Genomic DNA, 27,921 nt, shown 5'->3' on the forward strand with positions numbered 1-27,921 from the left:
TGAGGATTGAGAAAAAAGAAGAGAGACAAAGATGGGATCGGGAGGGCAGGCAATTCTAAGTAGACTGCAGCAGTTCTAAGTAGAATGCCTCAGCCCAAGTTTAGTTTTGCAGCTTATATACTCTGGGCATCAAAAAGTAACAGAACTGTCTGCAATCTAGTAGTTACAATGAAGGTAATACACAAAGGCTTGTTTTTTGGCCAGCTCCACACTTCCTGGCCTTGTGTGGTTCTGTGTTCTCAAAGTAGCAAGTTTTGCCTTGCTGGGAGCACAAACCACTCAAGGAAGTCAAAGGTTCAACATTTCACAAAACAACACCTGCTAGCACTTCAGCACGGTTTCCCACATTTCCCTATGAATACAGCTATTTCACACAAATCCCAATACCATATTCTAAACTCCTGCTTTATATCAGGTCCCTCTTTAATAACAACATCTGCCTGGACTGTGCCTGAGTTTCCCCACGATCCTTGAATTTGATTGTCCCTCTATTACCCACTCTAACAAATGCGGGAGACCCTGTTCACTGCGCCATTTGTTGTGCGGGGACTCTGGTCCCACTCCCCACATAAGAACACAGAATATGGCAAGGCCAAAAAGGGACACCAACGGAACATGGATGGGGGGGGTTCCACTATAGTCTTGCTGGTGGCTGGGTTGGAGACACAGGAAGCAGGCTCCACACGATGCACAATCTGCTGTCCGCTTCTCTGCCAACCAACCCATCCCACTTGCTAACTGCAATCTGCGCTTGCTAGCTTAGCCATGGCAGTTATATTAGTGGCTAATGGCTAACTGGTTACAGCTGATGGCCATCTACTACCTGAGCCAGCAACTTTCCACATGAGGCTGAGAGCCTGCAAACTGTTCTCTGGGACTCTGTTGCCACACCCACTCTCCAAAGGGGAAGGTGGGACCTCCTATTTTCTTTTCAGTGGCAAGGTCTCCAAATCACACTTATGTCTAGATCATCTCTGAGAATTTCCTCCATGATGGGAATATTCTTGTCAAAAGAAGGCTGATTAATCAACAGATGCCCTCTAGTCTGTTGTTAAGGGGAAATCTGCATACTTTTGCTTTAATCTGGGAATCAACCAGATTATTGACTCAGTATTTTCCTACAAATAATGGGTGTCTTCATCTAAAAGTTTCAGAAAAGGTTTACTGTGGGGACAGAGCCAGGAGTGCAGTTTCCAGGCTCTTGACCTCACATGCAAAGGTGCTGGCTCAGGTAGTAAATGGCCATCAACTGTGATTGGATGGCCATCAGCTGTGCCTAGTTGGCCGTCTGCTGTAACCAGTGAGCCATTGGCCACTAATATAACTGCCGTGGCTATGCTAGCAGAAAACGGGGGCTAGCAAGAAGATGGTGGCTGAGCCAGTAAGCGGTGGAGTGTGGATTGCAGATTGTGTGGCTCCTGCTTTCTGCTTCCTGTGTCTCCAACCCAGCTGCCAGAGAGACCATAGTGATATGACTCCCCTACTTATGGCTCCGTGGGTGTTCCTTTTTGGCCTCACCATGTCCTGCGTTCTGATGTGGGGAGCGGAAGCTGAGACCCCGCAGGCCGCCCCACACGACACATGGCGCAGGGAGCAGGGTCTCTCGCATGACAAAGTCTCATAAAAATACAGCATAATGACAAACTATCTGAAGCTTCCAGTGAGGTTAGAGAATCCCCTGCCTTCCAAGCTGAGGAGCAACACCATGTCTTAGCCAAGTGTTGCCCACACATGGTTGGGCAATTAGTTGAAGTGCTTTTTACATTTTTTAAGTGAGGTATAATTGACATATAATATTATATTAATTTCAGGTTTACAACATGATTCAATATTTGTGTATATTGGAAATGATCACCACAATAAGTCTAGTTAACATAACACCACATATATTTCAGAAAATGTTTTACTTGTGGTAAGAACTTTTAAGATCTATTCTCTTAGCAACTTTCAAATATGCAATACAGTATTATTAACTAGTCACAATGCTAAACATTACATCCCCAGGATTTATTTTATAACTGGAAGGATTGTACCTTTTTATGCCCTTCACCCATTTTACCCATTCCCACCTCCCACCTGTGGCAACTACCAATCTGTTCTCTGTATCTATGAACTTGTTTTTTTCTCTCTATTTTACATTCCACATATGAGATCATACTGTATTTGTCTTTCTCTGACTTATTTTGTTTAGAGTAATACCCTCAAGTTCCATCCATTTTGTTGCAAATGGCAAATTTTCATTCTTTCTTATGGCTAAATGTTTAATTACATTTTAGTTAATGTATTAATGCATTAATTATATGTTAATAATGTATAGCTATGAATAAATGCATATTAATACTGTATTAATTATACACATTTTCTTAACTTATTCATCTATTGACGAACACAGGTTGTTTCCATATCTTGGACATTTTGAATAATGCTGCAATTATCATGGGGTGCATATTATCTTTTTGAATTGGTGTTTTCTTTTTCTTCAGATAAAGACCTAGAAGTGGAATTGCTGAGTTGTATGGCAGTTCTATTTTTAATTTTTTGAGGAACCTCCATACTGTTTTCCATAGTGGCTGCACCAATTTGCAATCCCAACAGTGCACGAGTGTTCCCTTTCCTCCACGTCTTCGCTAACACTTGTCAATTTATTGATGATAGCCATTCTGACAGGTGTGAGGTGGTATTTCATTGTGGTTTTAATTTGCGTTTCCCTGATAATTAGTGATGTGGAGCATCTTTTCACGTGCCTGTTGGTCATCTATATGTCCTCTTTGGAGAAATGTCTATTCATGTCTTCTGTCAAATTTTAATCAGATTTTTTTATGCTTAGCAGCAGGGGTTCTTTATATATTTTGGATATTAACCCTTTCTTGGATGTATCATTAGTGACTATCGTCTCCCATTCAGCAGGTTGTCTTTTCGTTTTTTGATGGTTTCCTTTGCTGTGCAAAACCTTTTTAGTTTGATGTAGACCCATTTGTTTATTTTTTCTTTTGTTTTCCTTGCCCTTGCCCAAGGAGATATATCAGAAAAAATATAACTAAGAGTAATGTCAGTTTACTGCCTATGTTTCCTTCTAGTAGTTTTATGGTTTGGGGTCTTACACTTAAGTCTTTAATTCATTTTGAGTTTATTCTTGTATATGGAGTAAGAAGGTGGTATAGTTTTTTTTTCAAGTATCTGTCGTTTTCCCAGCACCATTTATTGAATAGACTGTCTTTACCCCATTGTATATTCTTGCCTGCTTCCTGTCATAGATTGAGCACTGTTTATGCTAATCTAATTTCTGTTACCTATATCTATATCTATCTATTCAACTTCTAAAAAAACAAAACACTTTAGATAGCTCCTTCAAATCCCACCCAATATCGAGGATAATGAATACATGCCAAATCATTACTCCTATTAGTCACAGAACAGATCCCTGATTCATTTGTTCTTTTCATTTTCCTTCTAGATGTTAATAGGACAAAAAGTCTGGAACATCTATTTTTAAAAATCTCCTTTTGTAGAGGATTAATACAACTGTTGATAAAATTACTCCCATGAGGCTCTTTTTAAGACTTGAGATTTCTAATCTACATAACATAGGCTACCTACTAAAAAACAACAGGTTCTTCCCTGCTCAGTGAAAACTCTCTCAACTGGGGATAATAAGATGGGGAAAGGTGAGGTTCTGAAGTTTTTCGTGACATAGAAGCAAGAGAAATGAAATGAGTCTACTGTGCTGTAGATTCCCTAAATGTTTTTGTATTGTTATCCTATCTATGGAAATTAAAAACGTTAGGGCTTTAAGTAATTCTAGTTAGTGTTGTCAAGCTCCTTTTCTCCCTGTTCACAATGCGTCATGTTTTCCTTAGGGGATGAAGTCAAATATAACTCCTAGCTTGAAAAAGGTTTTAATACTATTTGAATAGCATAATAAAGGCACATTCCATTAGGTATCATAGAATGTATAAAATTAACCATCCCTGGACCTCAAAGAAAGAAGACTTACATCACATAAATCCTATCTGTTTTCCCTCAACGTTTTATTCATTTCTTCTCCAACTGCATCTTGGAACAGACTTTCAACACACCTCAGGCCTGAATTACTACCAGAACTTCCCCAACTGCCATCAGTCAGCCAGTACAGTCTAGGTTAATTTTTTTTCTCAAAATTCCTTTCATGTAATTCCCTCCTCAAAAGCCTACAATGGTTTCTGATTTCCTTTCACATTACATTTAAATTCTCCTGCCTAGATTTAAGGTTAGAATCAGGCTCCATTCTTCCTATACAACTGTTACCGGGACTGACGTACCTTGGATCTGTCTTCTTGAAGGAAAGAATTCAGTCAAGAATCAGAGTCTGTGCAGCATAGGACAGCCAGAAGTTTATGAGTAAAAGTAGTACACTCCGAGACACAGAGCGGGCTGACCCAAAAAAGGGAAGCAGCCTCTTCTTACATTGTGTGAGAGTTTTTATTTCTATGGGTAGAATTATCTCCCCCTCTCCCTTTCTAGTGTCTCTCACTCTCCTAGCTGGCATGCCTCGTACTCCCTTCTTGCTCCCAAGGTTGTCTGAGCTCATTACAATGGCCCTGAGAAGCAGGGTGTACATTCTGATAAGCAGGATGGTTTCTCTCTCTCTCTCTCTGTCTCTCTCTCTCTGTCTCTCTCTCTCTCTGTCTCTCTCTCTCTGTCTGTCTGTCTGTCTCTCTCTCTCTCTCTCTCTCTCTCTCTCTCTCTAAATTCTAACAACACATCCCTTTGATTTAGGGACATGTGTGAGCCTGGAATCCTGCAGGGCTAGTAAGGCATTGGTACCCTAAGTGAGGGCAGCTGCAAGATGTCTTGACCCAAGTAGGAGCTGCAACAAGGGGCTTTCTAACCGGGGCTGGGTCTCTCCTTCTCCTGCTCATTTCTGTCTATCTACCTAACCTATTACAACTTAATTTTGTACTATTTCACAACCTGCAGGTCCTCTCCCCATAGGATAACTGTAAAATTAACTTTTTCTTAGAGAAAACTTAAAAAAGCAAAGAAAAGAAAAACAGACACTGAAATCCCTAACAGCAAAAGTTTATTTACAATTGAAGTTAAGGAATATTTTTAATGCATGCTGAGAAAAGAGTTAATACTCCAAATTTATAGGTTACTATATGATAAGGAATACAAGACAATGTTGGGAAAGGCTTTGGCATACACAGCTATCAGAACCAGGTTATCAGAACACTTATACTATTAGAACCTTGTTATAAGCACACTTACATATCATCTACTTTTATGACACACTGAATTCGGACAGGCCATCTTCTAATTTTTCACTGACTATTTGAGTAAACAGCATTCAAGGTTAAACGTTAAGGCTGGGGAATAGGGAAGAAATACAGGAATGGTAAGCAACACATTTCAGAGCTCACATACACGAATACAACATTAAGATTAATTAAGAAACAGTGTTTCAATTTTTTCCTGAAACAACATTTGGCAGTGTTTAACGCATGAGAAGACACTGCTTTGGTCCATCCACTCTTTCCAGCTTTTCAAAGTGTTTCCTGGCATTGCGGATGTTGATCAGAGTAGCTGCGGAAGCTGAGGGTAAGGGTAGGGGAGAAATCCAACAGAATTAAGTACAGGCAGCCAAAGAATGCCTGACTAGTAAAAACAAATAGAGAGTCAAATCCCTCAACATAGTATGTCACAGACAACATACAAGAATAGGAGGCTCCAACTTAACAAGGGTGTAATTTTTCTGAAAAAGTAGAAGACGTACTTATATATACCTAAACACAAAATTTCCAAGATAAAATTTCAAAATCTTTTGGTTTGGGGCTAATAGTATAAAACCCATTATCTTATGTTATATTTTAATATTAATCTAAGGTAGAAAAAAAACAGTGGACCAGAGCTAATTTAAACTTCTAGGAACATCATGGAAATACTGCTAGAACCTTTATTTTAATGGTTGTGATGGATATGGCTATTATGACATGGAAGCACCAAATACCTCCCTTTATACCCATAACACAAATATGGGAATATGGTACCTAGGAATATACAATGACATATAAAACGTTCAACATTTAATAATTCAAAGCTTATATTGACTCATCTTTTAAAAAACTACAATATATGGGGCATAAATCATATATTTCGGTTCTCTTTTCTTTAAAATCCCTAGATTTAGTAACTTGATTGTTGAAGTTCACATAAAGAAAACATATTACCTAAAGCCTAAATTATTTTTAAGCTTAAGATATAAGTCTACTACATAAAAAAGTATTTACTACAAGTATTAAAATAATTTTATTGTGGTAAAATATACATAATAAGAAATTCACCACTTTAACCATTTTTAAATGTACAGGTAAGTTGCATTAAGTACATTCACACTGTTATGCAATCATCTTCACTACAAAATAGCTTTTCAGTATTGATTAAAGTACTACCTCTACAGCTATTAGCTTAAAGAATATGTGGCTTTGAACCTATGTCAGCTAAATTTAAACTTACGAATGGATGGATCAGACATCACAACCATCACATAAGTGTTGGATGTAAAGATGTCAATGAAAGCAGCAAAGTTAGAGTTTCTGACTTCCATGCTCTGGAAAGAGGCAGCCAGCTTGCTAAAGGAGAAAGGAGAAAAGAGTGAAAAACATAAAAAAATATAAAACATTCTTATCTTTTGTGTTAAACATTTTCATAGCATTATACCTTACTTCACCACTTCATTAAGACAGTTAATCACTAACTCCACTTTATTTTCCAAGGAAACTCTAATGCTGAATTTAACATGTTTCGGAAAGTGACTTAGAAAGTCAGTTACGACTTGATATTGACTGTGAAATGAAAGTGGGCTTAGACGCACATCCATGTTAAAAATCTTGTTACAAAAGAGTTCTAGAGAAGACGTTATCAATATGGCGGCATGAGGTGAGTCTCTGTAAATCTCCCCTGGAATTTACAACTAATTGAACAACTATAACTTCACAAAGGACTCCTTGCACAGCAGACAGGCAAAAAGAAGAGGCCCACTACTTAATTCACCTAAAGGTGGACGAATCGCGCGAGCGGGGGAGGAGGGAAGGGAGAAGTGCAGAGACGGAACTGCGCGGATGCAGACGCAGACCTAGCTCAGTGCTCCGAGCACGCTGCATCCCGGAACTACCACAGCTGCAGAAGAGGGAAGAACACGGACTGTTAGGGCTCTGTTTAAGGCCCATAGAACTGAGGGGACAAAATATAAAACGGCTGAAACCAACGCTCATGGCAGAAACCTTGGAGAAACACTGAGGGAAGAAGGCTGAAAACAGTGGTTTAAGCCCTCACTGCCAAGCAGAGAATGGAAGCCTTTGGCACTGAGACTAGCTGTCCCCTCCCTACCCTCCCAGAGCTCGCCACGCCTGCACATGCCCAGTGCTAGAAGCGGAACAGTAGCAGTGTCAGATCAAAACAACACAATATTTGCTGTTCTGAGAACTGTGGACCACAGACACAAAGTTGCACCCCAACTAGTTCCAGCAAAGGGAACGGAACTGTGGAAGCAGGACTGGCTGTGGTGGTGGTCACCGCCATTGCTCTGGGCCACCTCTCACAACTCACCCAGCCTCTGGCCCCACCTATCTGGGTGGATCCCTGTAGGAGTAAACAGAACTGCTAAAACACACGGGCTCTGAATCTGGTGCAGGAATAGCTTTAGAACTTCAAAATCTCTCCGCATACCCACACGGACACTGCGCCCAGTGACCCAGGAGAACTATTAACAGGACAAACCCATCTCCCAAGGAAATGCCAATGTGTGAGAAGGTGGAATAGTGCAGAGAAAACATAGCACTACAGTGTGAGAGAGGAAAAAATGCTGCAGTCGGAAAGAAAATAAAACATTCTACCAACAAATACTGGAAAACAAAAGAAAGACCTCTTCCTATCAACCTGTTGCAGAAGCCACTCCTAGAGATGTCTAGAAAGAGAAATAATAAATCAATAATTGCCATGAAAAACCAAGGAATGAAGACAGCTCAGAAAGAAAGTGAAAAGTCTTCAAAAAAGGAACTTGAAGATATGGAAATATGTGACTTAAATGACAGAGAATTCAAGATTGCAGTTCTGGAAAAACTCAACGAGATGCAAGAAAACACAGAAAGGCAGTTTAATGAACTCAGAAACACAATCAAAGAACGAACATCATGAGCATTTTACGAAAGAGACTGAAATTTAGAAAAACAACCAAATGGAATTTTTGGAGATTAAGAACTCAACAGAAGAAATTAAGAATGAAATAACTAGCTTAGGTAGTAGGGTTGACCAGATGGAGGAAAGGATCAGTGACATCGAAGATTGAAACTTGGAAATGATATGGATGGAAGAAGAAAGAGATTTGAGACTTAAAAGAAATGAATACCTTTCTGACTCCATAAGAAAGAGCAATATAAGAATAATGGGCATACCAGAAGAAGAAGAAACACAAAAGGGAACAGTGAATATATTCACACAAATTGTCGATGAGAACTTCCCAAACTTGTGGACAAAAATGGATCCTCGAATCCAAGAAGCAAATAGAACACCTAATTACCTCAATCCCAACAGGCTTTCTCCAAGGCACACTGTATTGAAGCTGTCTAAAATCAACAACAAAAAAAGAATCCTCAGGGCAGCCAGGGAAAAGAAGACGGTAACATACAAAGGAAAGCCCATTAGATTATCATCAGATTTTTCAGCAGAAACTCTACAAGCCAGGAGGGAGTGGAACCAAATATTCAAAAAATTGAAAGAGAGAAATTATAAGCCAACAATAAAATATAGAGCAAAGATATCCTTTAGCTATCTGGGAGGAATAAAGACCTTGCCAGACATACAAAAGCTGAGGGAATTTTCTAATATACGACCTGCACTACAAGAAACATTAAAGGAGGCTATTCGACCACCATCAACAGGGACAATTTGTGGCAACATAAAAAGGGAGAGAGTAAAGGCCTGAACCGGAATATGGGAATGGAGAAAGTAAGCGTGCTGAAGAAAATGGAATACTCTAAACATCAAACTTTCTTTTACATAAACTTAAGGGTAACCACTCAAAAAAAGAAATCGAGAACTGAAATATATACTGTAATAAAAGAAAAAACAGAGGGAAACATAATAGAATACCATCACACAGAATTAACAGACAACAACAAAAAGGCAAAGAAACAATGGAGACACAACCTTACCAGAAAACTAAAGATAGAATGACAGGAAATCCTCACATGTCAATAATCACCCTAAATGAAAAGGACTAAACTCACCAATAAAAAAAGACAGAGTAGCAGATTGGCTCAAAAGACTATACCCAACCATATGCTGTCTCCAAGAAACACATCTCAGCTACAAGGACAAGCATAGACTCAAAGTGAAAGGGTGGAAATTGACACTCCAAACAAATGGTATCCAGAGAAAATCAGGTGTAGCTATACTGGTATCAGACGAAACAGACTTCAACGTGAAAAAGGTAACAAGAGACAAAGATGGACATTTCATAATGGTAAAGGGGACTATACAAGAAGACATAACACTCATCAATATTTATGCCACCAATCAGGGCGCACCAAAATATACCAAGCAACTAGTTACAGAACTAAAGGGAGAAATTGGCCAAAACACAATTATACTAGATAACTTAAATACGTCATTGACAACTATGGATAGATCATCCAAACAGAAAATAAATAACGAAATAGCAGTCCTAAATGACACATTAGATGAAATGGACATAATTCGCCTATATAGAGCATTTCATCCTAAAATATCAGACTATACATTCTTTTCAAGTGTACATGGAACATTCCCAAGGATAGACCATATGTGGGGACATAAAATCAGCATCAGCAAATTTAAGAAGATTGAAATCATACCAAGCATATTCTCTGACCACAAGGCTTTGAAATTGGCTGTCAACTGCAAAAAGAAAGCAGGAAAAAACACAAATACATGGAGATTAAACAACATACTTTTAAAGGACGAGTGGGTCAAAGAAATTAGAGGAGAGATCAAAACATACATAGAAACAAATGACACTGAAAATACATCCTACCAAAATTTTCGGGATGCAGCAAAAGCAGTTTTAAGAAGGAAATTTGTATCATTCCAGGCCTATCTCAAGAAACAAGAAAAATCCCAAATAGATAACCTCATGTTACACCTTAAAGAACTAGAAAAAGAAGAACAAATGAAAGCCAAGGTCAGCAGAAGAAAGGAAATAACAAAAATCAGAGCAGAACTAGATGAAACAGAGAACAAAAAGACTATAGAAAAAATTAATGTGATGAAGAGCTGGTTCTTTGAAAAGATTAACAAAATTGACAAGACCTTGGCTAGACTCACTAAGATAAAAACAGAGAAGACACTAATTAACAAAATCAGAAATGAAAAAGGGGAAGTTATCACGGACACCACAGAAATACAAAGGATCATCAAGAATACTATGAAGGACTATATGCCACCAAATTCAACAACCTAGAAGAAATGGACAAGTTCTTAGAAACATATAGCCTTCCAAGGCTGAACCATGAAGAACTGGAAAATCTAAACAGAACGATCACCAGTAACGAAATTGAATCAGTCATCAAAAACCTTCCCAAAAGCAAAAGTCTGGGACCAGATGGCTTCACTAGTGAATTCTACCAAATCTTCAAAGAGGATCTAATACCAATCCTGTTCAAATTCTTCCAAAAAATTGAAGAAGAGACAGTACTCCCTAACTCATTTTATGAGGCCAACATTACCCTGATACCAAAACCTGGTAAGGACAACACAAAAAAAGAAAACTACAGACCTATATCTCTGATGAATACAGATGCTAAAATCCTAAACAAAATTCTAGCAAATCGAATACAACAATGCATTAAAAAGATTATTCATCACGACCAAGTGGGGTTCATTCCCGGGGCACAAGGATGGTTCAACATCCGCAAATCCATCAATGTGATACATCACATAAAGGGCAAACATTATATGATTAAATTAATTGATACAGAAAAAGCATTTGACAAGATACAACATCCATTTATGATTAAAATAGTTAATAAAATAGGTATAGAAGGAAAATACCTTAACATAATAAAGGTCATATATGACAAACCTTCAGCTAATCTCATAATTAATGGTAAAAAACTGAAGCCCTTTGCTCTACGTCCAGCAACACGACAGGGCTGTACCCTATCACCTCTGCTGTTCAACATACTGTTGGAAGTCCTTGCCAGAGCAATCAGGCCAGAGAAAGAAATAAATGGCATCCAAATTGGGAATGAAGAAGTTAAATTGTCACTCTTTGCAGATGACATGATGCTATATATAGAAAACCCTAAAGACTCCGCCAAAGAGCTATTAGAAACATTCAACGAATACAGTTAAGTTGCCGGATACAAAATCAACGTACAAAAGTCCATTGCATTCCTATATACTAACAATGAAATCTCAGAAAAAGAAATACAAACAAAAAATTCCTTTTGCAATTGCAGCAAAAAGAATAATATACCTAGGAATAAACCTAACCAAGGATGGGAAAGACCTATATGCTGAAAAGTATGAGACATTTTTAAAAGAAATTGAAGAAGACACAAAGAAATGGAAAGACATTCCATGCTCATGGATTGGAACAATGAACATAGTTAAAATGGCCATATTACCGAAAGCAATATACAGATTTAATGCAATCCCCATCAAAATGACCATGGCATTTTTTAAAGAAACAGAACAAAAAAATAATCAGATTTGTTCCTGAATAAGACCCCGAATAGCCAAAGCAATCGTAAGAAAAAAGAACAATACTGGAGGTATCACACTCCCTGACTTTAGCTTGTACTACAGGGCTACAATAATCAAAACAGCATGGTATTGGCAGAAAAAAAGACACATCGACCAATGGAATAGAATTGAGAACCCAAAAATAAAACCACATAAATATGGACAGATAATTTTTGACAAAGAAGCAAAAAACATACAAGAGAGAAAAGACAGCCTCTTCAATAAATGGTACTGGCAGAATTGGATAGCCACGTGCAAAACAATGAAACAGCACTGCTATCTGTCACCATGTACCAAAATTAATTCAAAATGGATCAAAGACTTAAGCATAAGACCTGACACAATAAAGTGCATAGAAGAAAACATAGGTAATAAACCTATGGACCTTGGGTTCAAAGAGCATTTTATGAATTTGACTGCAAAGGCAATGGAAGTAAAAGGTAAAATAAATGAATGGCACTGTATCCAACTTAAAAGCTTCTGCACAGCAAAAGAAACCATCGACAAAATAAAGTGGCAATCAACTGAATGGGAGAAGATTTTTGCAAACAGTGCCTCTGACAAGGGGCTAAAATCCCAAATATACAAGGAACTCATGAAACTCAACAAGAAAAAAAACAAACAACCCAACTGAAAAATGGGCAGAGGACCTGAAGAGACATTTGTCCAAAGAGGACATACAAGTGGCAAATAAACATATGAAAAAATGCTCAATATCACTAATCATCAGAGAAATGCAAATAAAAGCCACAATGAGATATCACCTCACCCCAGTCAGAATGGCTACCATCAACAAGACAAATAGTAACAAGTGTTGGAGAGGCTGTGTATAAAAAGGAACCCTCAAACACTGTTGGTGGTAATGCAGACTGGTGCAGCCCTTATGGAAGGCAGTGTGGAGGTTCCTCAAAAAATTACGAATAGAATTACCATATGACCCAGCAATCCCTCTCCTGGGTATCTAGCCAAAAAATCTGAAAAGATTTATACATAAAGACACGTGTGCTCCAATGTTCATTGCAGCTTTGTTTACGGTGGCCAAGACATGTAAACAACCAAATGTCCTCCGACAGACAAATGGATAAAGAAGTTGCGGTATATATAAACATTGGAATACTATTTGACGGTAAGAAAAGATGATATAGGAACATTTGTGACAACATGGATGGATCTTGAGAGTATAATGGTAAGCGAAATAATTCAAACAGAAAAAACAGAGAACCCTATGATTTCACTGATATGTAGTATATAACACAGAAACAACAAAAGAACAAGACAATTGAGAAACAAAAACTCATAGACACAAGACAATAGTTTAGTGGTTACCAGAGTGTAAGGGGGTGGGGGGTGGGAGTTGAGGGTAAGGGTAATCAAATATATGGTGATGGAAGGAGAATTGACTGCAGGTGGTGAACACGTAATGGGATTTATAGTCGATGTAATACAGAATTGTACACCTGAAATCTATGTAATTTTACTAAAAATTGTCACCGCAATAAACTTTAAAAAATAAATAAAATAAAATTAAAAAGAAGCTTTTTAAGTTGAAATTTCTCTATCACTGAGATTAATAACTATTTATTTGGAATATTAGTTACACTGAAATTCAAGAAATGATTCCATATCTTTTAAAACAAACAAGGTAATTATATTTGCATGACATTTGATATTTCTTCTTAAAAATTTTAGCATTAAATATGCCAATAAATCTCAAAGCGCTTTGTATCCTGTGGCATAAAAGGAGTAAACTTATACCTATGTGTTTTCTGGGTATCGAAGTTTACCAGGGTAAGAATTTTGGTTCTTAAATCTTTACTGAATTATGATTTTCAGCCATTCTTTCTTCTGATATTCACAATGCTAAGACTCAAATTGTATTTAATCAATGCAGAGACAACATGATTAGACATTTCTAGACTCTCTAGTTTGTACCATTCCTGAATCAGTACCTCCCTACTATAATTACTGTAGTTTTATAGAAAATCTTGGTATTTGGTAGGGTAAGTTATCCTTCTTTCTTCTTCTTCAAATCTCTTGGACATTTTTTTATTTCTTCCCAAACAGGATCAAACATCTCAACATGGTGCTCTACGTAGGCATGTTTTATACACTTCTGTATCACTTGAGTTTCCATTAAAGGAAAATGTATTTCTCCTCAGTCAATTGTAGGCTCCCTTGGACATTAGCTTTCTTTCCAATTGAATGAACTATTCTGAATATACAAGTGCAGTCCAGTATAGTTATTTGAACCTCTCAAAAATAATAATAATTTTTTCCAAATATAAATAGATCACATAAGATCTCTTACCTGCAACTCAGCTTAAACTGCTTAATAATGTTGCTGATTTTCTCAAATCTGTGGGCATCACGCTGCTCTTTACATTGGTAGTGAGAAATCACCTATGAAAAAGACCAATGCCCTTTAAATCCATGCAATGTAGTCATACCACTCTCTGCAACTCCACAAGGCAGGCTTTTGTCAGTCGCTTGGTCACCCTGATTTTCAAGATAGACTTGGCACCTGGCTTACTGTCTCTTTTCCTCTGTCTCATATCCTGCCAACATTATGCAAAATTTCACTGTCCTTATGGATGACGCATCCCGTACCATTTAGTTACAATTTTATTAGATCATTTAAGCACTATCTATTTTGGTTCATTGTTGTGTCTTCTCACTTACTTTAATCATTTAATATTCATCTTATTTCAATATTTCACAGGATGATCTTTCGTTTTAAAAAGGTACAAGTCAAAAAAGGAAAAAGAAATAAAAATTCTTATGTATACTTAATGTATTTAATTCTAAAGAAGGCTATAACCAAATGGCTTTTGATACTATATTTAAAAATGTTGACTAAATGATTCTTACTTCTGAGAATTTACTATCTATAAATGAACCTATTCACGATGAATACCTACGCCAGGTAAAAATACTTCCCCTAACACTTTCAGATTTTAATAAAAGCAGACAAGCATTTCCTATAGGCTGAATATACAGATGTGAAGTTTTCTAGTAGGAAGCAAAACAGACTCACTTGCCAGAACCTATGATATAGATATTATCTCCATTTTGTAGAATGGGAACCAAGCTCAGAGCGATTAAGAATGTGTCTAAAATCACCAAGCATTGGTAGAGCTCAGAAACAAATCATTTACTATGAGTTGCTTTTAGAGTTACATTTACTAAGTTAATCAGCAATTATTTATGCAGTGCTTCATGACCTCTCAAATTAGTTTCTATTACTGTTATTTAAAAATTTTACTTATAAATATTGTTTTTTGTATCCCCTCTCAGGGCCTTACATACAGTAGGCTCTAATATAGTTAAGTTGAATTTATAAAAAGATTAAATATTAACATGCCTCTTTCCCATTCCACCTCTCCATCTGAATTCTTAAGCTATGTCACTGAATTGACCATTAATTACATCTCTTCCACAGTAAAAATTTTCAACTCAGTCTTTTGGAGAAAGGGGTGGGATGTGAGTTTCCTTAAAAGGGAAATAATCCTCATTTCATAATAAAAGTCAATAGGAAATAGAGATACTTTAATACAAATGAACAATGATTAGCAGAAATAATCTAAACTGTAGTAAGGCACACCTGCAAAGAAAACTAAGTTTTACCAACTACTAAAGAGCTAAAAACCAAAGCACTTCTTTCAGGTCACTTGCTGACAATACTACTTTATAAATAAGGTTATGCATGCTAAAGTAATGACAAGAGGGAAAAGGTTCTTCCTGAGAGTGGCAACATGTTGTTCTTTGTTGTTGAATAAAAGAATGTAAGTGGAAGTTCATCTACAGAGCATGAAGTTCTCACCAGAAATGTAGCTCTCTCAAATAGAAGCACTTCATCAGCCTCGATAATTTCAGCAAAATTCCTTAGGTTCATTTCTAGCTGCTGAACATTGGGAATCAGCTGATAAACAATGCTGGACCAAGCCTAACAGAACAGAAGCGTGGTGTAATATTACCAATAGGCAGCCTGTCCCAGACCTTTGCAAATGAGTAAGTACATTATAACATATGGACGGAAAAATATGGTGATAAAATTGAGTCCCAAATACTGATAACAAACATGATATAAAATAAATAAAATGAGAAAACAAAGCCAATATTTTATTTTTATCCTTCAGTTGAAGTTTTAAAAAAAAATTTCAAAAACTTTTATAAAATGCTGGTGAAACTTTTTTCCACTGATAATTAAAAAAAAAAATTCCATCCTGTTGTCTCAGAAAAGGTTGAAAATTCTGATCTACTGGGCTAAAAAGCTTCTAATCCAGTCATTCAACAAATATTTAAGTCCAATAGTATAGATTGCTCTAAAAATCAGAACCTAATGCTATATTTAACATACAACTAAGAATCAATTTTGTGAAAATATCAGAGCCACATGGACAAATGGCCCCTCCCCTGAATGGGATAACATACAAGAGAAATTACAAGACAAATTAGTGGTACTGTCTTTTGTAAAGGCTTATTTTTAGCTGTATAAATTATTGATCCAATTAAATTAAAAATGGTACATTGTGCGTTTCCTAAAACTGACTTCATCTAGAAGAGTATGATGAATATAAGGAGTTGAAATTAACCACACCCTCCCTCTATTCTCTTAAGGCTTTTTAATTTGAATTTCAATTTTAGTACTTCCTTAAATCTCACTCTAATTTGTCTCCTAAGGTGTATAATGTTCTTCTCTCCCCTACTAGAGGGCAGGAACCTGGTCTTAGTCATTTGTGCGTCCAACAGCATCAAGCAGACAGGAAATGAGTGTTTGTAGAATAAAACTTAATATAAAATTTTAAGTTAGCTCTATGCAACATTTATGTAAGAGATAGTAGTGCCTGCCATGTCTCTGTTCCAATTAATTTTATTACTCAGGCATGGGGGTTCAGGTTCCAAATTCCCAGATCGGTGTTAATGTCACTGCTGAATTTACCTTGGAGAAGGCACCAAAGCTAACCACAGCAGAGACATTGTCACTCACAGCAGTGTTGTGATTAGCCAATTGTCTTTGGTCGTGTTATGTATTGCCATCCTTCACACCGCAGTTGGTTCTTATCAGTGCGTCATGTCCATCCTTATTCACGGTTACCTGTTCTATGGGAATAAGGCTTTGAGAGAAATTCGGCCCAAATTAATCTAGAACAGTATTTCCTAGACAGGTATCTATCTCAAAAATGATCTGTTATTAGAGTGAGGCTGGGTCAACATAATATCGGGGGGAAAATTAGTTAAAAAAATAAATCAACGCCTATATTTAAAGTTGAATGGTTTTTCTCCTTGGCAAATCAGGTTTCTGTGCTTCTGGTTGTAGATACTTGTCAGATGCAGTTGATACTGAGGCTGTAGCTACCAGTGACAGAGAAGGATGCTTTCCCACCCAGAGTCAGACTTGTCAATGGATACCAGAAGCAGTCTGAAGGAAAGATATGACCACAGGGGACCCAAAAGGAACAAGTCTTTCAAAACACTTGTTCAGTAGGAGAAAGGGAGGAAGCAGGAGAAGGAGCCTATGTACCAATAAGGTAATTTCAGCTTCATCCATAACGCACCTATTGTAACCTCTACAACTACTACAAGCAGTGTGGTATCCATTCCAGCAACGGGAACAATCTTTCTGGTTGAAAGAATGCCAGTCTCCATTTGGCATGAAAGTTGAAACTACCAAATTCTAGATATAACATGTTTCATTCTAAGACTCCCTTCTCCAATCTCTCCCCTAAATATTGTTCTATTGCCATCAAACTTAGGCAGACCAGCGTGTATCCTATAAAGGTACCTAAGTATTAGACACAGCTCCAATCAGCACTGGGACCACAACAGGTCAAAATGGATCATGGCCCGTGAAACCTCAGCTGTCAGGAAAATCAGTATCAAATTAACTGTGAGTAAACTGGCTAGTTCAGTGTGGTCTGGTAGGTGTATCAACCCAATCTAAGATCAAAACCAAAATCTCTTAAGGTTAATTTTGATATTGTTTTCAAACTATTTATTATAGAGTATTTCTTTTTTGTAGTTCAACACATTTATATGGCTATGAAAGAGTTTAAAATCTTTTAGTCTTGATAATACCCTTCTAGCCTTTTTTCATGCTCTTAAAATGAGGGAACTCAGAGAAACATACACACCTTATAGAGAGTTTCATCCCAGATAGATGTTCGGAAACAAGAACATTCCAATGGGCGAGACAAACGCCTCAGATCTTCTTCTCGCTCTTTAAAAATCTGAATTAAAAAGTCCAACATACTGATCAGCATAAACAGCTCTCCTCTTTCTTTGCAAAATCTGAGATGTAATTATTTCAGCATATTTTAAAGAGGGGTATTTCCTCTTTCCTCAGAAGAATTTTTCAGTGTATACCTTACTTCAGAAACTAGGAAGGCAGAAATAGTTTCAGGTCAGGTCTAAACGTGCAATAGCTACTAGAATTCTTCAGGCCCATGCTGCTTGTGCTGTGTACTCACTGAGAGCACTATTTTGAGAAATAAAATTTACCACATGTAGGAATCTTAAGAAACATATCTAACATTCCAAATCACCCAATCTGGGTCCTTTTAAGATAGCTATCCCATATCAAAGTTTTGTAAATCAAAACACTTTAACCTTTGTAGACATCTTTCTCTCAGGCATACATATATGCATACACTCATATGTATTATTTCTGTATGAATTGTATTTATTTGGCTATATAACAACCCCTTCACAAATATCTATTCATCTTGGATATGTATCTATCTGCAAGTGCCCACATAAATATGGAAAAATATCTATCTATACAAACACATACACACACACACACACACACAGAAAAAGAAAGAGAGAGAGAGGAGAGAGAGAGAGAGAGAGACAGACAGACAGACAGACAGACAGACAGACAGAGAGATTTTCCATGACTGGGTGACTTTGTAGTAAGTGCATGTACACATTGTGATGGTTAATTTTATGTATCAACTTGGCTAGGCCATGGTACCCAGACATTTGGTCAAACACCAGTTTAGATGTTGCTGTGAAGGTAGTTTTTAGATGAGATTAATATTTAAACCAGTAGACTTAAAGCAGATTCCCTTCCATAATGAGTGGGCTTTCTGTAATCAGTTAAAGGCCTTAAGATGGAAAGATTGCCATCCACAGGAAGAGGGAATTCTGCCTCCAGACTGCCCTCTGACTCGAGCTGCAGCTTCTATCTACTCTTTCCTGTACCTCCAGCTTCTAGGCCTGCCCTGATTTCAGACTTAACAGCCTTCACACTCGTGTGAGTCAATTCCTTAAAATCAATCAATCTCTCTCCCCACCTCCTTGACTGCCTTTCTTTATCTATCATCTATCTATCTATCTATCTGTCTGTCTGTCTATCTATCTATTTATCTACACACACACACACACACACACACACACACACACACACACAGACACCTTATTGGTTCTGTTTCTTTAAGGAACCCTGACTAATATACAGAAGGAAACATCTATCTTGCTTGAAACTGGTATTTAGGGAAGCACCCTAGCCATTTTTACTTCAAAACTTCTAAGTCTGAATCTTTAGTGAAACAGAGTATATTTTTTCTTAATTAAGCTGAGAATCCCACAAAGAACACCAGTGTTATCTTTGGGGATATTTATATAAGCATTTAGAAAACAGTAAGTTGATCACTAAAAACTAGAAGTAATTAAAAAAATCCATAAGGAGCTCATTTGTTGGAATGCTCTAAGTTTTTCTATTACAAATAGGATTAGGGAATGAAGTGATTTTTAAAGGAAACAAAACAGAAAACAACAGCAAGAATAACAATAACAAAGCCCTCACAATTTCAAGACCCAACTACGTACATGATTTTCTGCTAAACAAAAACAGAATTAATACTTAGTGAGAGAGGGAAAGGGAGAAGGAAATAAAAAGACTAGATACTCAAAGGAGTTTTCAGAATCAAAAATGAAACCCTGTCAAGTAGTTTTTGGAAGCATGTAGGTTAACCTAGAAACACCAAAACATACCAAACACTGGAACACTGGAGGCAATCCTATAACTAGTTATGGAAAAACGTATTCCTGACCACTGCTATTACCACCCCCCCAAAAAAAATCCTTTAGTTAAATAAAGGGTATCCCTAGGCTCCTATACTCCAACATAAAGTGGAATTATATTCTTCTACCTCACCAGCATATTCTAGAACTGCTTTTATCATCTTTAACTTTGGAAATAGAGGATCTTCTCTTTCAGTTTAAACTTTAAAATCCAATCTTATTTTGTATTGAGCAAACTAAAGCTAGACTATATTTGTGACTTGCCAATTTTGGGGTCTTTAGCTAGCTAGGAGTTTGCCCTTTGTACTGCATCTTCTCTGGTTTAAATTTACGTATAGAATAATTCCCATGCTAGAAAGAAAAGAAATATACCATATCAGTGCAATGATGAGGGATTTGCCTTGAATTGTTGCATACCAGTTTCCTAAGTCAACCTATTAACAGCTATGACCTTTTTTCTTCTCACCCCTGGTGGGTCTTTAGCCTTGACAGTAACTGCCTGCTCTGAAGGACAGTAAAACAGGGCAGCAAACATATGTAAAGGCTGCTCAGTTATATCACATGATCAGGTTCCTTACCTAAATATGAAAATTATTTGCTAAATGAATACTACCTTTCCCTTGCCATGGACAATTTGTTTATGAGTGTTTTAAAAAACAAATGACATAACTTTATTTTTAAAGTTTATGTGGAGAACTTTTTTTCCTGAAATATACCTATACCTCTACCAAAGAAGTTCACAAAACACATCTACCATTTGCAGCAGCACCCTTTCTGTTTCTTACCAGGTCCCGTTGATCCTCCTGTACCAGATCCATTTTGTGCACCAAGCAAAAGATTTTGGCATCTGGAGAGTTCTGCAGAATGGCCTCCAGGCATGATTGGTAATAGTGCATGTCCTTTTCCAGTTCGCGGCTCTCCACATCAAAGACATAAATCAGAACCTCCACATTCCGGAAGATGTTGTCTCGTTGACTAGTGAAATAATTTTCCATAAAGGTGTCCTGTCTAGTACAAAAAAAAAAGATCTAGGTAGTAAGCAAGTCCTCCCTCAGTTAGTCACTCCTACTTATATTTTTATTGGCTTAATCAATGTGAAAGATAATCTTAAGACTTCATATTAAAGGGCAAATAATAGCAAATTGGTCTGGCCTCAACTTCTTACTTCTTGAATCACACCTTGTACCACCCTACGCCCCTCTCCTTGTGTTCCAAATATACTTTGACCTTTATTCAGTTCTAGTGGCCCATGATCTATCCACCAAAAGTCTTTTACACATGCTGTTCACTCTGTTTCACATGCTATCCCCCTACCTCTACATCTAATTAATTCCTACTTGTCTCTTTAGATATCAGTTCAATCCGAACTTCCTCACAGAAACCATCCCTGATCTCCCCGACTTGGGCAAATCCAGTCACCAGAGGCCATATACCAATACATTGTTCTTCTTTTGAACATTTACTACAAGTGTGATATTACACATTTGTGTGAGTTTTTAATTAATGGCCTTTACTTCCCTAGACAGCAAGTTCTATGAAGGCAAAGAACATGTTTGTTACTGTTCATCATTGTTTCCCAGCTTTTAACATAGAGCCTACCATAGAATGAGTGCCTGATGAATATTTACTGAATGAGTAGTCAAATACTATGAACTATATGAAAATGACTCCAAGATAACTTTTTAGCAGAATGTTGCTTTCTGCTACTTAGGCTGTATGCTGTTTCCCATGAAATTCTCAATTACCAGCTGCCTAGCAGAAAACAGGAGAGCTGTGGGGGGGAAAAAAATCTTGAGAATATCATCATGCTAAGAGAAATAAGTCAGACAGAAAAAGTCGAGAACCATATGACTTCATATGTGGAATATAAAACTGAAAGCAACAAAGGAACAAGACAAACAAAGAAACAAAAACTCATAGACACAGACAATAGTTTAGTGGTTACCAGAGGGTAAGGGGGGGGAAGGGGTCAAAGAGGGTAAAGGGGGTCAAATATATGGTGATGGAAGGCGAAGTGACACTGGGTGGCGAACACACAATATATAGATGATGTGTTACAGAACTGTACACTTGAAACCTATATAATTTTATTAGCCAATGTCACCCCAATAAACAAAATATAAAAAATATGAACCTTGCTTCTAGTCCTGCACTTGGCTATTAATTGGCTGTGTGACCTTGGGAGATACATAATCTCACTGGACTTCAGCTGCTTTATCTGTAAAAATAACATCTGATTGCATAAAAGCAAGGGAGTTCACCTAATCTCTTGACACAGATTACAGAATTGGAAGAAATGATAATGAGGAAGGATTTGTATGGAGAAAGTTGCTAGGGTGTTAAGTGATCCATCTGCTAGGAAAATGGAGTCATTTTCTTATAGACTATTTGGCTATTTCATTATTCTTTCAACAAATACTCACTGAGAACCTATTCCATGGCTGGTTCTATGCTAGGAGCTGGGAAATACTGAGCTAACAATATCTACTTATTTTGTTAGGCACTTTGCTATGCATTTTATATGTATTATCTTACTTAACCATCAAAACAACCCTATGAGTCAGCACCATCATTATTCTCAATGTTCGGATGAAGAAACTGACTCAAGAGAGTTTAAATGGTCAACTCAATGTAACACAGCTAACAGAAATATAAACCCAAATGTAACTCCAGAGCCTAGGCTCCTAACCATTACACTACACGCTGCTGCTTCATCATGGAGATGCAAATGGCCATAGAGTAGGGAGTAATACCCGCATACAAGCACAGTGAATGTGCATTTGTGTTGAGATATTCCAGTGCCTTGGCCATAAGAGGAAAAACTGTCTCCTCCTCCTTCCACAGTGGGTAACTCAGCTGAAGGATATGTGCTCAAGACTGATCTACAGTGCTTAGATTTCCTGGAGATAATCACTGAAATAACAAAGAATGAGGTGATATGGTCTGATAGCTAAAAGCTCTGAACTGATGTTAGCCAGCCTGAGATAGAAACCTAATTTCTTCACCTGCAAAAGAGGGGGATAATCTATCCCATAGTACAGATACCTAGATACAGCTTGTGTTACTGCTGCTTAAACATGTCACATACAGAGGGCATTTTCGCAATTATATAAAAGTCAGAAATCTTTATTGAATCAAGTGCCAATTCTGAAGTAATTTCTATCCAATGTATCTATTACAAATGATAGGTACTCTAGTGTACTCTCCATGCTGATTATACTAGATGCCATTGGCCTCACAAACAAGTAAGCAAATGGTACTTACCCACCGCAGTCCCACAGATTCAACACTAGGTTTCCCAGAAATCGAACATGAGAATGTTCTACATCAACTGGAAGACAAATATGACAAATATAATAATTGTAGCATGTGAGGTGAAATTCAAAACAAGCAAAGCACTAACCCACAGAATTTAGAAGGACCAAAGTGGAGTGAAATGCTCAAAGCCACAAGAAGGTCAGCTTAGTAGTGCAGTTTAGTGGCAAGGTGGGCACCTAAACTACCCTGAGCTATAGACTGGCTCTCATGTAAGTCATTTTACTTTTTAGTAGTTTAGTGCTTAAAGCAGAAACAATCTCCAATTATAATACTAATGTTAAAATTTCAACATGTAAGACAGAAACATATACCATTTAATAGCTCTTCCTTGACCCACTTGCCCTGACCAATACCCTTCACAAATTTTTCATTTTAAAAAACAACAAAAAATACAAAACAAACATACAACATAACTATACTCACTCCCTCCATTGATTTCCTTATTTTGGTTACTAACCCTAGCAATTTCCCTTTTTTGGGGGGGGTCATTTTGGACTCCTCTGTCCACATTCAATTCATTGCTATTCCTTTGTAATCTCTCTCAATGCCACTCCTCGTTTTACAACCTGACACTAACATTAAGGAAGGCCCTTACCTTCTCAAGCCTACACACCTACATACCATAGCTCCATAATTACCTTCCACCAGGAAGCCTTTCCACTTTATTTCATCCTATAGGCTACTGCCAGGTTCATCTTAACATTACTTTGAACATGTCACTCCCCATTCAAAAAACTTTCAATGGCTCCTTCATGCCTATAGGGGAGCATTCAAGGTCCTTCAGAATTTAGCTTCCAATCTACCTTTGTATTCCCCAATGAGTCACATTAATAATGCCTTTGCTCCCATCCAATTTGGTTTATTCATAGTACTCCCAAACCCCACTACCTCCCCAACCCCCAACATATCTTACATCAGGGGTCGCAAACTTGCTAATAGGAGCTAGGCCAGTAAATGTACAAGAGCAAAGTTGATCATTTATGGAGAGTAAACATCCACCCAAGGGGATGATGGAGTGGGTGGCAGTTACTCAGCTCTAGCTCATTTGCCATGCAAGAACAGGGGTTCAGGATTACAAGATCTTTAAGTTTTTCAATAGTAGTGGGAAATCCAAATTTTTATGGAAACTTTCACATGTTGATAACTAATTCCAATTTTTCTAAAACACCACACAGGCCAAACAAAACATATCTACAGGCCTTATCCAAAATACAGGCTGCTTGTTTGCGACCTCTGCCTTACACTTCCCTTCCACCCTATACTTAGCCGATTCTGTCCATCTGCCTAGAAAATCCTCCCCCCCTTTCTTTCAAAGTTAGACTCATCTTTTAAGACCCAACTTAAATCCCACCTCCTCTAAAAGCCCTACTTGGCCACCCTCACTTACCGTCATCACTCCCTCTGAATTCATTCAAACATTTATTAAGCATCTACTCTCTGCCAGGCACTAAAACTCACAAGGAGGAATAATAAAAATTCTTATCCTGGAAATTTCTCAAGGTCTATCAATTATCATCTTTACAATTTATAGTCAATCAATCACACAATTGTGTTTCTTCTATGACTATCTCAAAGCTGTTGCTTAAACTGACTGCTAACTTTTGTGCAATTTTATCTTCTCATAAACTAGATCATAAGCAGCAAAGCGTTTTTTTAATGGGCATTGGAGTCAAAAGTTCTTAGTTTGAATACCCGATTTACCTCTCTGTATGACCTTAGGCAAGTCACTTAACCTCTAAGTATTTGCTGTTCTATTAAAAAAGGTGGCAGACATAGTATTGACCTCACAGCATTACTATGAGGATTAAAAGTGTTATATATAAAGTGCCTGGCACATAGTAGGTGCGCAAACTACTTCCCTTCTCCCTTTTACTTCCCCCTCCTTGGAAAAGGAATCATATCTTACATGTCTTTGTATTTCCAACAGAGTCTACGAGAGAGTAGGTGCTCAAACTGCTATTAATTTGAAGACTATGTAAACGGTCTAGTACTAAAAAAAAATGGAAAGAAGTGCTACTGAGAAAGGCAAAGACAATAACAAAAGAAGTGACAGGCTTCAGTGACTGTTTAGATATGGAGCACATGGGATAGAAATCTGGTTTCTACTCCCATATCATAGATAGTGTTCTCATTAAATGACCAATGGCTCCATTGCCAAAGTGGACTTTTTAGTCCTTGTCTTACTTTCTGCAGCATGACACTGTTGACTACTTTCTTCTCAAAAAATTCTCTTCTCTTGGCCTCTGATATCACACCTACAACCTCTCTGGCAGATCCTCCTTCACAGGCTCCTATTCTTCTTTCTGTCCCTTAAATGTTGGAGTTCTTCAGGATTCCATCTCTTTTCTTCCTACTCTTTTCTCTATGTATTCTTCTCCCAGGCAAGCTATTGTATTCACATTACTTTAGTTACCATTTGGATACTGGTAAATCATAAAAATGTATCTCTAACACAGACTTCTCTCCTCCCTTTCTGAATCATGCATTGGATATCTTCACTTGAAAAAAACCACAAGTATCCCAAACTCAATGTATCCAAATATAACTTATCATCTCCCCATTCTTCACACAAAAGCTATTCCTCTTTCAGTCTTCTCCATCTCAGTGAATTTAACCAATTGCCTAAGCCAAAATCTTAGTTTCATCCTTGAGTCCACTCTTTTCCCCACCATTCCCCCCACAAACTATCAGCAAGTCCTACTGACTCTACCTCTTAAATATATCCCAAGTCCAGTTGCTTTTCACCGTATCTACGACAACCACCCTAACCCAAGTTAAGCCCCTCTCATCTCTTATCTGGCCTACTAAAATAGTTTTGTAATTTGTCAACCTGTCTCTACCCTTGCCTCCCTCTAATCTATCTTCCATATTACAGATATAATGATCTCTCTAAAATACAGATTTTTATTCTTCTTTAAAAAGAAAAACTAAACGTGTCTCTGTATATGTATGACTATATACGCCCAGAAAAAGAAAAAGGAAAAAAAAGGCCAGAGGGGTAACCTCAAACTACTAATGGTGGTGGTTGTCCCTAGGAAGCAGTCCTGAGAATAAGGGAAGGATTAGACTTTCTACACTTTCATAGTGTTTGAATTTTTACAAGTATTACTCTTGTAATTCAAGTTAAAAATTAAAAATGGCAAAATCTGACTGTGTTACTTTTCTGTTTAAAACTATGTAGGGGCTGCCCTCTATCCTCAGTTCAAACTACCTGACATGGCTTATAAGGCACTTTATGACCTAACTCCCCACTTTCTGTGTCCCTCTTTAGCCTCATGTCTCCTATGCAGCCCTCTGGCCCTCCTAGTCTTTCTGTCCTGCTGTCCTAAGAGCAACTGAAAAGAACCAAGGACAGAGCTTTGGGAAATCACATACACTTATGGGGCAGAAAGAAGAAAATGTTCTTTAAAAAGGGGGGAGGGGAAGGTTTAAGATAAAGGAAGAAACCAGGGTAATAAAGCATTAAATAAAAGCCAAGAGAACAGAGAATTTTGAGAAGGTAGGAAATCTTGGAGCCGTCAACAGTGTTTTAAACTGAAATACTTCATAATCATATTTTTATTGACAAGTTTACTATTCCAACAAACACATTTTAACAGCCTTCTAATAAATTAATTATACCACCATTTTGTGTCCTTACTTCAAATTTCAAAACAAAGTAGGATCTAAGTTTAACAAAATAAAACTACACTTTTTTCAGCAATGACAATCTAGAAAAACACTAAACATTAAAGGTGATGTAATATTTTCAAAGAAGTACTCTTTTACTACTTGTAAAGAAAATTAGCCACTGCATAAAAAGGAATAACAAGTAAAAAAAAAATCAATGTACTATAAGTATTTTTAATTAGTCTATAAGTTAAGTAGTAGAACCCAGATCTTTCTTCAGCAATAACAAACTAGCTAATGATACACTAAAACATTAAGGCCAACATACTATTTTAAAGTACATTTTTACTACCTTTAAGGAAATATAGTAATTGCTAATAAAGTATTATCAATAAAGGTCCCATATTCTTAAGGGCAAGAACCCTGTCCCATTCACAGTACCTGGCACACAGGAAGCTCCAGAAAAGCATTTGTTGAAATAAATGGCCTGCTTTAATGTATAGGGATCATATAATTTGCAACATTCTGTTTGTATTAGCAAAAGTAATTGCGGTTTAAAAATTGCGGTTTAAAAGGTTAAAAATTGCAAAAACCACAATTACTTTTGCACCAACCTAATAACTTTTTAATGATGCTGCTAGATTATTTCAAAACTACTTTAAGTAGCTTGGATAGTTCTGAAATTTGGATTGCAAGACTATTCACCAGACTTAGGCCAGTACACCAACTCTGCTGATTAGCTGAAAACAAAAATATTAATTGGACTAGAAAAAACATGCTTCAATAAAATGTGTGGAATTTAAAATATAGAAAGAAGTCTGCCAAAAATTGTGGCTGTAGCATACTGAATAGAACAGGAACATAGATTGACATTCCAGCTCTAACACAAGTTGAGTGAGCTTGAGACTTCTAGGTCATATTTTCTTCATCTTTTAAAATGAAGTTAATATAAGGACTAAATAAAACAGCATACAATAAACATTAGCTTCCTCTAATTTTACTAAAGCCAAATGATTATTAGGTTCAGATATTTAACTTGGAAGAATAGAAAAAAATTACAATCTAGCAAATCAAGACAGGGAGAGGTTTGGACAGGTACTTTCTAGAAGGAAGTCTCCGGAGGCATGACAGGCCAAAGGACCCTGTCCTGATCAAAACTTTTGATGAACTACTTAGATGAAAACTAGATGAAATATTTGTCCAATGTAC

General features: G+C 37.2%; 1 protein-coding gene across 9 annotated transcripts in view; it reads right to left on the reverse strand.

Annotated features, from left to right (window-relative positions):
• Nucleotides 1-5,043: 5,043 nt before the first annotated feature.
• RRAGB (Ras related GTP binding B) overlaps nucleotides 5,044-27,921 on the reverse strand; it is a 28,692-nt gene continuing 5,814 nt past the window's right edge. For 4 of the 9 annotated variants that reach the window (XM_081043957.1, XM_081043958.1, XM_081043955.1 and 1 more), the window contains exons 4-11: nucleotides 25,010-25,093; nucleotides 23,050-23,116; nucleotides 20,571-20,793; nucleotides 17,892-17,987; nucleotides 15,581-15,703; nucleotides 14,069-14,160; nucleotides 6,493-6,608; nucleotides 5,044-5,571 (exon numbers count right to left, since the gene is read on the reverse strand). In XM_081043957.1, coding sequence (XP_080900083.1) covers nucleotides 5,474-5,571; nucleotides 6,493-6,608; nucleotides 14,069-14,160; nucleotides 15,581-15,703; nucleotides 17,892-17,987; nucleotides 20,571-20,793; nucleotides 23,050-23,116; nucleotides 25,010-25,093 — 899 coding nt within the window. In that variant the 3' untranslated portion in view covers nucleotides 5,044-5,473. The remainder of the gene's footprint in view (nucleotides 5,572-6,492; nucleotides 6,609-14,068; nucleotides 14,161-15,580; nucleotides 15,704-17,891; nucleotides 17,988-20,570; nucleotides 20,794-23,049; nucleotides 23,117-25,009; nucleotides 25,094-27,921) is intronic. The other 5 variants (XM_081043962.1, XM_081043961.1, XM_081043956.1 and 2 more) reach the window with 3 other exon arrangements.

Source organism: Rhinolophus hipposideros (assembly GCF_964194185.1).
Source record: "Rhinolophus hipposideros genome assembly, chromosome: X".
Taxonomy (NCBI): domain Eukaryota; kingdom Metazoa; phylum Chordata; class Mammalia; order Chiroptera; family Rhinolophidae; genus Rhinolophus; species Rhinolophus hipposideros.